Source organism: Trachemys scripta, chromosome 2 (assembly GCF_013100865.1).
Source record: "Trachemys scripta elegans isolate TJP31775 chromosome 2, CAS_Tse_1.0, whole genome shotgun sequence".
Lineage (NCBI taxonomy): Eukaryota > Metazoa > Chordata > Testudines > Emydidae > Trachemys > Trachemys scripta.
In genome coordinates this window covers 14,759,764-14,774,995 of record NC_048299.1, presented here as the reverse complement: position 1 = coordinate 14,774,995, position 15,232 = coordinate 14,759,764, and the positions used below count along the sequence as shown (strand labels likewise).

Genomic DNA, 15,232 nt, shown 5'->3' with positions numbered 1-15,232 from the left:
ACTGGGTCAGACCAAAGGTCCATTTAGCCCAATAGCCTGTCTTCCAACAGTGAACAATGCCAGGTGCTTCAGAAGGAATGAACAGAACAGGTAATCATCAATCATAAGCGCTAGTGTAGACGTGGCCTAAGACTGTAGCTCTTTGGTGCCGGGACGGTCTCTTTCTACATATTTATACAGTGCCCAACACAATGGGCCCTGATCTTAGTTGAGGCCTTTGGGCACGGTAAAAAAAGAATGCTTCCTTATGTCACAGGGATGTTGTGAGACAATTAGTGCATGTAAGAACCCTTCCGATTCCTAGGATGGAAAGTGTTAGAGAAGTAAAAAACAAAACCAAAAAAAAAAGTCCTGTGATGAAGCCAACTTCCTCTAGGACCTAGCGGAAGCCGGAGGGGTGGTGGTTTGGTCCCCTGCGCAGCTGATTGACAGACAAGCTGAGCTCTGAACCAGCACGTTAATGAGAACCAGGGAGAAGGCGCTGGAAGGAGATGAAGCGAGAATGGGTCGGGGATGCCTGTAGGGACCTCGGCATGAAGTTCAGATGAAGCTCTTCAGACAGGCGCAGCTGAAGGGGGGCCAGGACCCGGACAAAAGGCAGCGTGCGCTGAACATGAAACCTCTTTCCCTGCATTGCAGCAGCTGGGGCTAAGCCCGGGCTAGAGATCATCCCCACGAGCATCTCCCCAGCAGGACCCACGCTTGGGAAAGTTTAGGCTTTAGGGGCTTGCTAGGCTGGGGTCCCCTCCCCCAAGGTTTTTCCCTTGCCCCTCCTCAGGCAGGGCGATGGATCTGCCTGGAGGTGAGTTTTAGTCGGTGACTTTGTCTTGTTTTCTCGGTGCCCCCCGGACTTTCCCTGCCCCGCTCCCAGTGTGCGGGGAGAAAGTTCCTTGTTTCAAAGGATAAATCTCGCTGCTGCTGCAGGAACGTGTCTCTGCCCCCTGCAGACGAGCCCGGGGACGCTCTGTTTTCTGGGCTTCTCCAACAAGTGGGCGCCTCTGCCCCACGGACGCTGGGAAACAGGCTCGTCCTCGCCCACCCTGGCGGGTTGCAATGGGGTAAGGAACGGGGATCGGGGGTTCCCCTGGGGAAGGTGGCGAGGAGCACAGACATGGGGTGTGGGGGTGTGTGTGGCCGGTATGGGGCTGGGGTGGAAGCACGGAAAAGCGGAAGGCGGGTGGCCTGGGATGACATGGGGGCAGTACAGCTATGGGGGGGGGTGTCTCCTTTCCTGGGGAGTGTCAAAGGAAACAGCATGGGGGGGGTCGTATGTGGGGGAGTCGGGCTGCACTGTTTGGGGAGGGGGTGTGTGCTTGGGGGCATTAGGAGCCAAATAGCCCAATGGGGGGCAACTGGGGGTTGGGCAGTGGGGGACACCTATGTGAGGGGGCAGCAGACAAAGGGGGAGTGCGAGTGTTAAGGAAGCAGCACAGACGTGGGGGGAGGGCGCAGGGGGAAGCAGCACAGACGTGGGGGAGGGGGACGCTGCTGTCCTGGGAGGGTGTCTGCTCGGGAAGGGAGGGGAGGCTGGCAGGAGAAAAGCGGCACTGGCGTGGTGGGGAACAGTCAGATTGGGGCTCCTCTCTTGGGGGTGGGGAAAGGCAGGAGGGGATCAGCACAGCCATGGGAGGGGGGGCTGAAAGGGGACTTCTCCTGGGGGGCGGGGGAGGGCAGAAGGAGAGCAGCACAGCCAGAGGGGTGGGAGGGGATGAACACAGAGATGGGCATGGGGAGGGGTCTCCTCTCTGATGGTAGGAGCCATTCGGGGTTTATTATCCTGTTTGATTTTACAGAGGTTGAGATTTTTTTGGGGGGAGTGGGAAAGGTGAGGAGATAACCCAGGGAAAGAGGGGAGAGCCCTTGCCTGGTTTCCCATCTCCCCTGGGTGGGAGGGGCAGGCAGAAACCTGTGTGCTTGTACCTCAGAGGAGGGGCACCACAGAGAGCAAACCTGCCCTGGCCCCTGCCCCTGGGATGGGAAAGGAGGTGGTGTGGGCATTCTCACTGCTCTCTTTGGCATACGACCTCTTTTCTGATGTGTCTATTCAGGACTTGGCACAAAGGTGATGAATAAGTGCTAAAGGCAGAGTTAGGGGTGTGAGAGAGCGGTGCTTAGAAAGGACAGGTTTTGTGGGGCCAGGGCGAGGGTCACTGGGCTGACATCATGTCCAGTCAGTTCAGTTTGATAATACTGCATTGGCATGACAAGCTACACATGTTTTGCAAACTGTAGAAAAGACTGACCTCTGTCAGGACTGGGCTTTATGCTGCTTTAAGGTGTTAATCCCCTGTGTCTAGTCAGACCTGGCTTTAAACCTTTCAAGGATACATGAGAATCCTCTGGGATGGTCAGGACACCAGATTATTGGCAGTACAGCCAGCCAGAGGGATCAGTGGGAGCTACCAGTGCTCTTCACTGCAGAAAATCAAGCCCTTTCTTATAACCAGAATAAAGTGTATGTGGCAAGGTGGCAACGTAGATTCAGCCCCATGCCCTATAGCAGTGAGAATTGCTGCATTTCCCATGTTTACTCATAAAGGGACAGGGATTGGTTAGTTTAATATGTCCTGGCCAGGGGAAGGGAAGAGGGTAACTATCCATGCTAAGGATCAGTTAGTGTTGTGTGTCCTGTTCTGTGACCTTGTGCATTTTTGCAGGGCACTAGGGTAGCCTGTTGGTTTCTCAGGGCCATAGTGATGGCTGAAGTTGGTCTCTGGGAGCCCGCTGCAGGCTCATACTACCTTCCTAGAGTGATGTGGAGCCAGTGAGTCAACCCCTGTCTGGGTCCTCTGCCTTTGCTGGGGCCTGTGCTGCGGCCAGCAGGATGGGGAGCAGTGGCTCGGCACTGAAGGTCTGTACTGATCACCGAGGAGGCATCAACTGGCTTAGTCTGAGCCCAGACGGGCAGCACCTGCTGACGGGCAGTGAAGATGGCACTGCACGTCTCTGGAGCACAGCAGATAGCCAGTGCCATGGCCACTTTCAAGGTACAGTATGTGTCCCTTTTCTCCAGGCTCTGAGTCCAAGTACAGTTTATTCTAAGGTATGGTACAAACCTGACACAGCATGTTCTATCCTCTCCAGTCTCTGGAGCAGGTTGAGTTGCCAAATATCATGCTTAAGAATCAGTAAGAGTAATATTAACTAGAAGCTCTTTCACCCCAAAGCAAGTTTCAAACGTTACCGCACAGAGGAATCCCTTTGCCTCTGGAGTAGAACACAGCAATTTAACTTCTGCTTCCTTACTGCAGTCCTCAGCTTCTCACCCAAGTGTAGTTGTGGGTTGGTTTGTTTTTTAATTTTCACTTTTATTCAGAACTTCTTGACCTTACAGTTGAGAAACAGACCTCAGTGAACAATGGGATTTTCTTCAGTAGAACAAAACATCCCCATGTATCTAATGCAAACTTTTAGGCTTTTCCTTCTGAAATTGTTTTTACCTGTTTGAGATTTACATCTTCCTACACAATCCCTAGACTAACCTCAAAATGATTAAAGAATGCAGAAACCCTGCAGGAGGGGATTGTGAATTGAAATCTTGAATTTCCAATGGTAAAGCTGCCCTTTAGATAACTTCCTGCATACTCCTTTAGGATTATAATTATTTTTTTAATTCACTCAATAACTGTTGGGTATATTTACAACCACGTCTACTTAGTGCTAGGGTTTGGGGCTCTACCCATACATAATCTCCCTTAAGTATGTTGGTTAGTTTCAATTCTACATGAAATAGTTTATCATATTTAATGGAAAAAAATCATATAAATTTGGTGTTGTGAAAGTCACCATACTGACAACCCTCTGCCAACAGAACAAACACCACTGCAAGCTTCCCCCACAACATAACCAAGATGCCTCAACCCTAACCCATCAGTGAAGCCTTGTCTACAATGAGGTTTTTGTGAATTATTCACTGTTTCTCTAGTACGTGATGGTCAGAGCACTATTTACTCCTGGGGAAATTCTGGAACAAAACATTAAAAATTCTGTGCATAATATTTCAAAATTCTGCATATCTTATTAGTCAAAATAACACAATATAATCCAGTTTCAATTATTTTGTTAATTTATTTCAAAATACCTGTCAGCAAGTATATCTGCAACACTATAGACAACAAAAAGATTCAGGAAATGTTTTTGACAAATAGATTCCTTAATAGGCATATTAATACAGAACTTTGAGTAATAGTTAATTTAAACTACAGTAAAGAAACATATTTCTAGAGCCCTGCTTGGATACAAAAATGTGTATCTGCATCTGATCTGTGATCCGCAAAAGTTGTCTGCGGATATCCACCGATATCAGCGGATTTGCATGGCTCTATTTGCTGTGGGTGGGCTGAGGCTCTGAGGCACCCTCCTGCTGGAGCTGGGTCATGGAGAGCCACGCGGGCAGCTGTGGGGAGCCATCATGGACCCTCCACCTGCCCTTGGCCGGGCAGGGAGCTTAGGAGGTGGGGACATGGCTGGGGGCTGCTCTCAGTCCCTCCCCTGCACTGCAGGCAGGTGGAGAGTCTGCTGTGGCTCCCCACAGCTCCCCGGCTGGGCTCCAGCTGGCCTGGCAGAGGGAAGGGCGGGTGGGACCTTGGTGGGGGAAGAAGAGGGGCAGGGGAGAGGGGGAGGGGTCCGCCCCTGAGAAGAGTGGATGGGCAAGGCCCCTCCTGGCCCCCTATTCCGGCGCCACTGGTCACTGCTGCATGGTGACCTGTGGAGCTGCTCGGGCCCCCCACGCAGGGCAGGTGGAGGTCTATGACTCCACGCCAGCTCTCCACAGCTGCCCACTCAGCTCTCCCCGACCCGGCTCTGGCCAGGGGGCAGAGTAGAGCCTCGGAGCCGCAGTCTAGCCATGATCAAAGCCACACAGGCAGCTGTGACGAGCCGCGGATTCGCGGCCCCTCCACCTGCCCCGGGCAGGGACACGGGCTGGGGGCTGCTCGGGTCCCCCACACCACGAGCAATGAGAGGGTCTACCGCGGTTCCCCACAGCTGCCCACGGGGCTCTTATCATGGCCGGACTGCGGCTCCGAGCACCCTCCCACCCCTGGCCGGAGCTGGGTCGGGGAGAGCCGCACTGGTAGCTGTGGGGTGTCTGGGTCCCTCCAGCTGCCCTGGGCAGAGGATCTGGGTGTCAAGGAAATGGGCTGGGGGCTGCTCGGGTTCCCCACCCAGGGCAGGTGGAGGGTCTGCCACAGCTGCCAGCGCGGCTCTCCCTGACCCACCTCCGGCCAGTGGGGGACGGGCCCTCTGAGCCGCAGCCTGGCCATAATAAGAGCCAGCTGTTGGGAGTCATGGTGGACCCTCCACCTGCCCTGGGTGGGGGAGCCTGAGCAGCCCCCAGTCCATGTCCCTGCACCCCAGGTGCCCTGCCCAGGGCAGGTGGAGAGTGCGCACCACGGTTCCTCACAGCTACCGGCCTGGCTCTTACCGTCAGAGCCCTGCGCGGATACTAAATTTGTATCTGCATCTGAGTGGCTATCTGCAAAAATGGTCCACGGATATAAAGTGGATACCCGCAGATTTGCAGGGCTCTATTTATTTCCCGCACCTCTCAGAAACAGTGCAAAGGTTTGGAGGAGTCGGGGTAACAGAGAAGCTGAAGGAGAGGGAAGTAATTGCTGGAAAGTAGCCTGGGAGTGAACCTGGAGGGTTGGTGGGTGTGGGTGGGAGAAGTGTGGAACAGTTGTTTTTTGGGAGGGGTTGTTAGGGAATTGGGGAGCCTCCCCCATTCAGTCCCTGGCTAACCCCTAGCCTGTCCCATTCAGTCAGGCACATCTGCCTCTGTCCCCATGTGTTCCTGCACCCCCACTCAGCCACCCCTTCTCTGCCATCCCCATGTGGCCCTGCACTCCCACTCCCATTCAGTCCGTGACTCAATGCTATCACCCACTAGCTCCTGTGCGCCCGCCCCAGTCTGTCCCCCCCACTAGCCCTTGTGAACCTCAGTCTATGTAACCTCCCCACCCCCCCGAAGCCACGTGCCCTGCTCTGTCCATCCCTCACATATCCTGTGCCTCCTCACCTGTCCCCTCAGGCAGGGCGCTGTGAGGAAAGCAGCCTCTTCTGCCCATGAGCCAGCTGTCCTCTTCTTGCACCACAGTAGCCCCTGGTGGGTGAAAGGTGTAATTGCAGGCCCCCCCTGCAGAATCTATTTTCTGAGGGGACGGGACGGGACATGAATTTTGCATGTGTACAGTGGTGCAGAATTCCTCCAGGAGTAACTATTGTAGATAGTGGTGAAATAATTCAGCCACCAGGTTGTCTAGATCAGTGGTTTTCAAACTTTTTTTCTGGTGACCCAGTGCCTTGCATTCTGCGACCCAGTACTGGGTCGTGACCCAAAGTTTGAAAATCACTGGTCTAGATCTGCTCAGAGCAGAATTATGTAGCATGGTGATAAAGATGCTGGTGGATGTCTACACTAACACTCCCACATTTGATAACACTGGTGGAAGGTTTTCACAAAACCTCAGCATAGGTACAAGGGTTCATAGTATAGATCAGATGGCCTGATTCTTGACCAGTGTGTTGTGTCTGCTTATAAGGGGGCCAAATTTTGCTGTGAGGTTTTTTTTGGTGCACATTATAGTCTCTGGGTAATTGGACTGCGGCCATCAAGCTTGCTTTTCATTGGCTGTTGATAACAACTGTTGGTCACGTGACCTAGGTTGGAATTGAGCCAGCAGCTAGAAGAGTGCTGTATCACATTACTAATCTCCAGAGCCATCTTTTATTTACTTAAAATGCATCTCAGTTTACCTTTACTAGTGATACCATCTGGAAGGTCTCTTACTTTCTGGAAGTCAGCCACTATTCATTTTATTGCAAAGAATTTATGCTCTAGTTGACAAGATGTGTAATATGCTGTCAGATTAACAATAAACAAAATCTTGTGCACGGCATGGTCTACAGTTAGTCTGACAGTATATTGCGTGTGTCCCTCTTCTAGATAAGTCTTTGACTAAGCGCCTAGATTAGCTACAGCAGTTGTTGGATTCCAGAAAGTAGGATGTCCAGGTGCTACTGCTGTTAATGGGAATCAGTTTTGCTCTATTTTTGAAAGACTTGAGAGGATTGCAATAAGACTCAGCAAAAATGGATTAAAAATTTAAGAATGATAAATGTAGCAGGACAAGTCAGAGAGGAACCCTTCATTAATCAAAGAATTCTATATCATTCTAGCACCTCAGGACTCTGGACTGCAGTAACATCTAATTGACCATCTTTAGTCACTTGTTTTAAGTCACATGTTTTTAATGCTGACAGTTAACTATGTCTGCTTGCCTCCTGATCCTTACCTCTACCCTTTCCCATTTCCCTCTTCTGCATAACTCTCCCTACTCTACTACTCCCTTCCCTCCCCTTGGGGGGAGGGATAGCTCAGTGGTTTGAGCATTGGTCTGCTAAACCCAGGGTTGTGAGTTCAATCCTTGAGGGGGCCACTTAGGAATATGGGGCAAAATCAGTACTTGGTCCTGCTAGTGAAAGCAGGGGGCTGGACTCAATGACCTTTCAAGGTCCCTTCCAGTTCTAGGAGACAGGATTTCTTCATATCTTTGTTCCTTCCTCTTTCCCTCCAACCTCTTCTGCTTGTCATGTTCTACCTCTTTCCCCCTCCCCCGGGGTGCCAAAAACCTCAAACAAACCCCAAGCAACCTGGAATAATAATATTCATCACTTGTATTATAACAGCGCCTAGAGGCCCCTCCTGAGATTGGGGTTCCATTGTGCTGGGCACTGTACAGCCACATAGTAAGAGATGTTACTCCAAGAGTAAGCAATCTAAACAGATAAAACGAAGCGGGGCTGGGAGGTGAGGGAAAGTATTATACCCCTAGTTTAAAGATGGGGAACCAAGGCCCAGAGAGATGTTGTGACAAGGCCAAATTGGAAGGCTATGGCAGAGCTGGTGGGAATTGAATCTTGAACTCATGAGTCCCAGTAAAATACACTTAATGGTACAATCAAATAACAGCTCAACCTAAATGTTGTAACCCTTGTCCTCCTTGCCTCTATTCCCACACTTTTGTTTGAGTGTAAACTCTTTAGGGCAGGGACCGTGTCTATTTTTAATCTGACTATAAAGCCTAGTACGCTCTGATCACTGTATAAATAGTAATGACAATGCCTTTATTCTTTCTCTCTACTTTATTTGCTTAAAGAGCTACTATTGCCATTAAAAGCATATGTAATATTTCTATTTGTTATTAGATATAATGGGGGGTGAAATACAGCTGATTTACTTTTCATCACTCATGTTCTTTTAGTTGCTTGCATTTCACTCATATTGATTGGACTATTAAATTAGATTGGTAACTAAACTTTCCAATTAGTCTTTTGTATTTCAGGATTTCCTGCACTAGCCCAGTGCTGCTGTTTGTCTAAAAAAACCAGTGTTGAAATACACTTTTTTCACCAAATTAAAAAAGAGCAGAGAAAAGACACGTATTTATATAGTGAACCAAATTCCTTACTCCTTTGAACTCTATTGATTTCAGTTGAGTTACACCAAGGATGAATTTGGCTCATTGTTTCCATTTCCATAATAACCTTTAAAATAACAAGAAGCTCAGTGATGGGCCTTAAGCTGGTTGAGAGTAATCCTTGAAATGATCCACCATACCTCTGTTCAGTGGTCCTGGAACAATTTTTATAGTGGGGGAATGCGGAAACCATGTATTTGGGTTGTTACTAGTTCAAGCCCAGGGGTGCGGTAGCACCCCCAGCACCCCTAGTTCCAGCACCTATGCCTCTGTTCATTTATTCCTTATACCCGTGAAGCTGTAAAACAAAGATGGAGTTCATGCTTTTAAAATTAAAAGTGCCGTGTTTTCCACGAGCTCTTGCTTGTGATGAACTCGGTTGTGGATTTTAAAACTAGAGCCTCAAAAGCATTAAGGTCTGGGGTTTTGGATCAGGCCAATTTCAAACTAAGTTTTTTTTTTTTTTTTTTTTTTAATTAAACTAAAGAGAACATGTCACAGCATGCCAGATCTGTTCTGTTTGCAACATACTGAATATTTTTTATCTCCCTCATTGTTCCTAGGACATGAAAGCTACATCACCTTTTGCCACTTAGAAAATGAGGTTGCATTCACATGTAGTGCAGATCACACAATTAGAAAGTGGGACGTGATGACAGGCCAGTGTCTGGCCATTTACCGAGGGCACACATCAATTGTCAACAGGTTGGTAATACAGATTCTTCACTTAAGAGGATCATTCCATTGTGCTTCTGTAACTTGACACCAGATACATTGTATGCAGCTGTTGTAGACCTGTGGGTCCCAGGATGTTAGCGAGACACGGCGGGTGAGGTAATACACCTCTACCCCAATATAACGTGACCCAATATAACACGAATTCGGATATAACACGGTAAAGCAGTGCGCCGGGGGGGCGGGGCTGCGCACTCCGGTGGATCAAAGCAAGTTCGATATAACACGGTTTCACCTATAAAACGATAAGATTTTTTGGCTCCCGAGGACAGCGTTATATTGAGGTAGAGGTGAATCTTTTGTGGGACCTGAGGACGAGCTCTGTGTAGCTCGAAAGCTTGTCTTTCTCTCCAACTGATGTTGGTCCAACAAAAATATTATCTCATACACCTTGTCTCTCTACCAGTAAATTGTTTTTTTTACCAGTAATCTCCATTACACAACTAAATGGGTTGTGTAAATCTTTGACTTTCTGCTACTCATGTTCTTTGCTGTAATGTTGAGTTATCCTAGCAACAGTGCTGACACAGCTATAGACTGGAGATGGGAGAACAGCAAAAGACTCACAGCATGGTGAATCTGCCACTGGGAATGGAATTCTAGAAGAAACTGCTCAGTTGAAAGCAGATGTCTGTGATAAATAGATTTTAAAAGCAGCGTGTCAGCCATTCTTGTTAGCAAAAAGGACATGGTCCTGTTTGAATGATTTATTCCTTATTGTTAAAACTAAGTTTAAAACGACACTGTGACTTCTTACTGAACTTGCATATTCCCTAGCTTGTTATCATTGGGTTTCTCCTGATTGCTGGAAAATATTTACTTATTTAGGAATAGAGCAATTGAAGCATTTGTTTTGAAAGGAAAAAACAAATACACACATGTAACAGAATCCCTAAACAGATAGGAGGAGAGAGCTCAAATACTGGGTCAGCCAGTTTTCATGACGTCTTCAATTAAAGGAACACCAAAACATTGCCCATTTTAGATGGCTGCCTTTGCAGCCTGAAAGATGCCAAAGGGCCATGTTTAACTTACGGACAAGAAGGTGGTTAGAAGTATTCTCCCCACCCTGCCCTGTCTCTAATTCGGATGTTTGGCTTCTTGATCTAAGTGGACCAGCTGCTTTTTCTCATTAAGGTGAAGGGGCTATGAACTGTTGTGTAGAACTTCATGGACTTCATGCTGCTCTTTGATCAGCTCTTCTGTCGTCCAGTGGATGGAGTGCTGGCCTGGGTGTCTGATCCTACGTCTGTCACTGACTCCCTTTGAGAGTTTAAGGAAGTCACTTAACCTCTCTCTGCTTCAGTTTTTCTGGCTGTGTCTACACTACAGCTTTTGTCAACACAATTTATGTTACTCAGGGGTGTGAATAAACCACCCCCCAGTGACATAAATTACACCAACATAAGCGCTGGTGTGGACAGCACTATTTCGATGGCAGAGCTTCTCCTGCCAGTATAGGTAGCAGCCACTCGCCGGGGCTGAAGTAGTTAAGCTGTTGAGAGAGCTCTCCCCCGCCTGCTTAGAGCAGCTACATTAGAGAGCTTACAGCAGCGCAGCTGTAGTGCACGGCTCTCTAGTGTAGCCGTAGCCTCTATCTGTAAAATGATGATTATCCTCTTTTTGTGAGATCCTTGGCTAGGTGTTTATTTAAATGTTGTCTTTAACCTGCCTGTTTGTCAGACAGTTGCATGATAATTGGTTTTAGGAACCATTTGTGGTTCAAGTTCTTGGAAACTAAATGTCTGATTAGTGTAATTGCTGTTATTGTTGGCTATTTTCTTAGGCCAGCATTTGGACAACTAAATAGCCATAATGAAAAATGAGCTGCTAAATAACAAGTTTAAAAAAGCAACTGATAACTAATGAATAACACATGGTAGCGCTGCTGGTCAAGGTTATTTTTTAGAGGGTGCCCAAAATTAGTCTATTTTAGGTGCCTAAATAAGTTACATGACTTCAAAATGCTGAAGCAGGTTTTGTTTTTGGCTTGTTTTGGTTTTTTGGGGGGGATGGAGGAGATGGAGAGGAAGGATAGCATGTGATTATGTATAATGCATATGCAACAGGACTAAATTAAGGTTGCTTGTGCAACCTTAATTCTGGCGTTTCCTAACTTCTGAATGCTTATATTTGCAACTTTAACATTCTTTTTATGTAGTTTTTTTTACATGTAATTCATATAGTTAATGAAAACATCAGCAATTAAATGAGGATAAAAATTGTAAAAGAATTAAACTCTCATTCTTCAGGGTATAAATAATCCCTAATTAGCTGGGATTCGGAAGAAACTTTTTTATGGGCAAGTTATTCCATATGTAATTGTCCACTATGGGATTTTTTGTATCTTCCTCTGAAACATCTGGTGTTAGCCACTGTTGAAGATGGGATAGCAGATTAGATGGACCTCTGATCTGGTTTGGCAAATCTTATGATCCTGGGAATCTTCCATTGTCAGTGTATCAGAAATCTAAATACTTCCTGCAGTGGGGAATTGGAGTTGCTTGCTAGCAACATGGTGTGCTAAACTGGAAGGGAAATGTTAAGAAGCAGAGAATCAAATACCAAAGGTGAAAACCTTGATGAACCCTGAATGGAGTAGTCTTCTGCCTTGCAATGTGCCTGTTTTCATTTGTAACTGGGTAAGGCTCTGAAGGACTGTGCCATGTCCTTGCGTGTGGCTCACACTGATATAGTTAATATATCTGATGGTTGAACAATTATTTGAGGGACGGTTGCTGCTAGCGCTTCATTGCACTCTTGGTACAGTATCCTTTATGCAGTCACCGGGGGCGAGGGGGTGGAGATTAAAGCACAAAGCAACAGTGTGTATATAGTTGTTTATTTTTAACAGGATCCTGGTTGCCAAAGACTATCTATTTAGCGGCTCCTATGACAGGACAGCTCGGTGCTGGAGTGTGGACAAGGAGAAGCAAATCCAGGAATTCCGGGGCCATCGGAACTGTGTTCTGACTTTGGCTCACTACTCCCCCAGGGATGTTCTTGATGAGTCGGAGGAGGAGCAGGAGAAACTGAGCAGAGACTTCCTGGTGACAGGAAGCACAGACTGCACTGTTAAGGTCTGGTGGGTGTCGAGTGGGCGTTGCTATCAGACTCTGCTAGGGCACACTGGGGCTGTTTTATGCCTTATACTTGATGCTCCAAACAGGGAGTTATTTTCTGGCAGCACAGATTATACCATCCGAACATGGAATATTGTGACCGGCGAGCAGTTAAAAGTGTTCAAAGAGCATCAAGGATCGGTTATCTGTCTAGAGGTAAGAACCAGTGTGTTTCATACTGCCACCTGGAGGTGATTATCCACATTATACCATTCTTGGCCAAGAACTGAATAGGCCAAGGGGACTGAGCCACCTTCTTATACTCAGAAGAGGTTTCTCTGAGACAGTGTACAGAAATTACGTGCAGGAAACCTGCCCAGTTGTTGCCTCATCCATAGCTAAAAAGCTTCAGTACTGACAAGCTATAAAACAAAATGTTTCAGTAAGCACGACTAAGAAGCACAGGCTTTAGTCTCAGACCACAAAGTAGCCAGAAACTGGTGTAAGCAAATTAAAATGGACTGTAATGAAAAGTGTTGGGTAGTTTTAACTATAGGCAGTGCTACATGCATAGGCCCTGCCTTAGAATACCATACATCAGTGGTGTCAGACCTCTTCAATCTGAGGGCCAGACATATTGTTTCAGAAAGATCGAGGGGCCACAGTGAGTAGTTCGGGGCTGATTTTTCTGCCTTGTTCACTTTGCATTTTTCAGGTGGTGAAAAGGGAGCAGAAACCACCTGCAAGTCTCTGCTGGAGATTCCTCTGGCATATGAGGGGTGGTGTCTGGTGGGAATACAGCTGGGATACCCAGGTTTTATACTTCATTTCCTGTGGCCCCAGGTGCAAAAGACATGTTGGGGGGAGTGGGGACAATGAAGTGGCAGGATTGGGCTGTGTTCTGGATTTCCTCAGTTGGCTTGTGGTCTCTTGAGTATCCCCGCCAGCTGGCACAAGCTGGAGTAGCCTCCAGGCTGTTCTGGGAGTAGAATCAGGGAGCCGTGAGTGGTGGTTGGTTTTTAGGTTTTCTTCTCCCCTCCCCCCCCCCCCTCCCCCCCGCCACCGCCGCATCTTCAGGCCCCCTGCCCCCCATACACACTTTCTTGGGCTGTCCTTTGCTAGGTGCTCTCATTGGATTAGGCAGAGCCCGTCAAGCTTCCAACCTGCTCCCTCTGAGACTTCCATTGCCTGTTACCTAACCAGGTTGTGGAGCAGCTAGAGCTACTCACTCTTTCCTCTCCCTGCAATGCAACACACGACCAGCGCGGCGGCTGCATCAGGGAAGGTACAGCAGCTGCTTGGAGACCGCTGGGGAGGGTGTAGGGATGCAGCTGATTCAGACCTATACATTTAAAAATGTCAGGGCACGGCTAAGGGCACATTTTCAATTCATAACCAAATACATGCTTTCCTTACCACAACAGTTTGGACAAGCTTCCCTAAATATATACAGGACCTCTGAACCTGAGAATTTCCAAGATGTTCTACCAACTGTCCCCAGAGATTGCTTCATCTATTACTGATGTACAGCCTCGGGGGGTTGACACTGCAAGAGGAGGTTGCTCTGGTGGGGGAGTGGCATTATATGTGAAAGAAAGCATAGAGTCTAATAAAGTAAAAATTAGGGGTGTCAAGCGATTAAAAAAATTGCATGATTAAACAATAATAGAATACCATTTATTTAAATATTTTTGGGTGTTTTCTACATTTTCAAATATATAGATTTCAATTCTAACACAGTGTACAGTGCTCACTTTATATTTATATTTTTATATTTGATTACAAGTTTCTGCATTGGAGTGTTGCCCTTTTAAGACTTCTGAAAGCATGCTCCACACCTCGTCCCTCTCAGATTTGGAAGGTACTTCAGATTCTTAAACCTTGGATCGAGTGCTGTAGCTATCTTTAGAAATCTCACATTGGTACCTTATTTGTGCTTTGTCAAATCTGCAGAGAAAGTGTTCTTAAAATGAACAACATATGCTGGGTCATCATCCGAGACTGCGATAACATGAAATATATGGTAGAATGCAAGTAAAACAGAGCAGGAGACATACAATTCTCCCCCAAGGAGTTCAGTCACTAATTTAATTAACGCGTTATTTTTTTAACAAGCATCATCAGCATGGAAGCATGTCCTCTTGAATAGTGGTCAAAGCATGAAGGGGCATCCGAATGTTTAGCAACATTAATTAGAATGTAAATACCTTGCAATGCCGGCTACAAAAGTGTCATGCAAATGCCTGTTCTCACTTTTTGGTGACACTGTAAATAAGAAGAGGGCAGCATTACCTCCTGTAAATGTAAACAAACTTGTTTGTCTGAGCGATTGGCTGAACAAGAAATAGGACTGAGTGGACTTGTAGGCTCTAAAGTTTTACACTGTTTTTTGTTTTTGAGTGCAGTTATGTAACAAAAAATATCTACAGTTGTAAGTTTCACTTTCATGACAAAGGGATTGCACTACAGTGCTTGTATTAGGTGAATTGAAAAATACTATTTCTTTTATCATTTTTACACTGCAAATATTTGTAATTAAAATAATATACACTTTGATTTCAATTACAACACAGAATACAATGTATTTGAAAATGTAGAAAAACATCCAAAATATTTCATAAATTTCAATTGTATTATATTGTTTAACTGTGTGATTAAAACTGCAATTAATTGTAATTAATTTTTTTAACCATGATTAATTTTTTTAGTTAATCGCGTGAGTTAACTGTGATTAATCAACAGCCCAAGTAAAAATCTTAAACAAACTGTACCATAGGATATCTAGGCCTCAACTGGAGTATTGTGTCCAGTTCTGGGCACTGCATTTCAAGAAAGATGTGGAGAAATTGGAGAGGGTCCAGAGAAGAGCAACAAGAATGATTAAAAGTCTTGAGAACATGACCTATGAAGGAAGGCTGAAAGAATTGGGTTTGTTTAGTTTGGAAAAGAGAAGAC

The 15,232-nt window shown here is 46.6% G+C and overlaps 1 protein-coding gene across 4 annotated transcripts in view; it reads left to right on the top strand.

Moving 5' to 3' along the window:
* The first annotated feature begins 410 nt into the window (after positions 1 to 410).
* WDR86 (WD repeat domain 86) overlaps positions 411 to 15,232 on the top strand; it is a 32,680-nt gene continuing 17,858 nt past the window's right edge. Inside the window, exons 1-5 of one of the 4 annotated variants that reach the window (XM_034759956.1) lie at positions 411 to 1,058; positions 2,658 to 2,987; positions 9,044 to 9,185; positions 12,070 to 12,493; positions 12,993 to 13,091. In XM_034759956.1, the coding sequence (XP_034615847.1) occupies positions 2,825 to 2,987; positions 9,044 to 9,185; positions 12,070 to 12,493; positions 12,993 to 13,091 (828 nt within the window). In that variant the 5' untranslated portion in view covers positions 411 to 1,058; positions 2,658 to 2,824. The remainder of the gene's footprint in view (positions 1,059 to 2,657; positions 2,988 to 9,043; positions 9,186 to 12,069; positions 12,494 to 12,992; positions 13,092 to 15,232) is intronic. The other 3 variants (XM_034759955.1, XM_034759954.1, XM_034759953.1) reach the window with 3 other exon arrangements.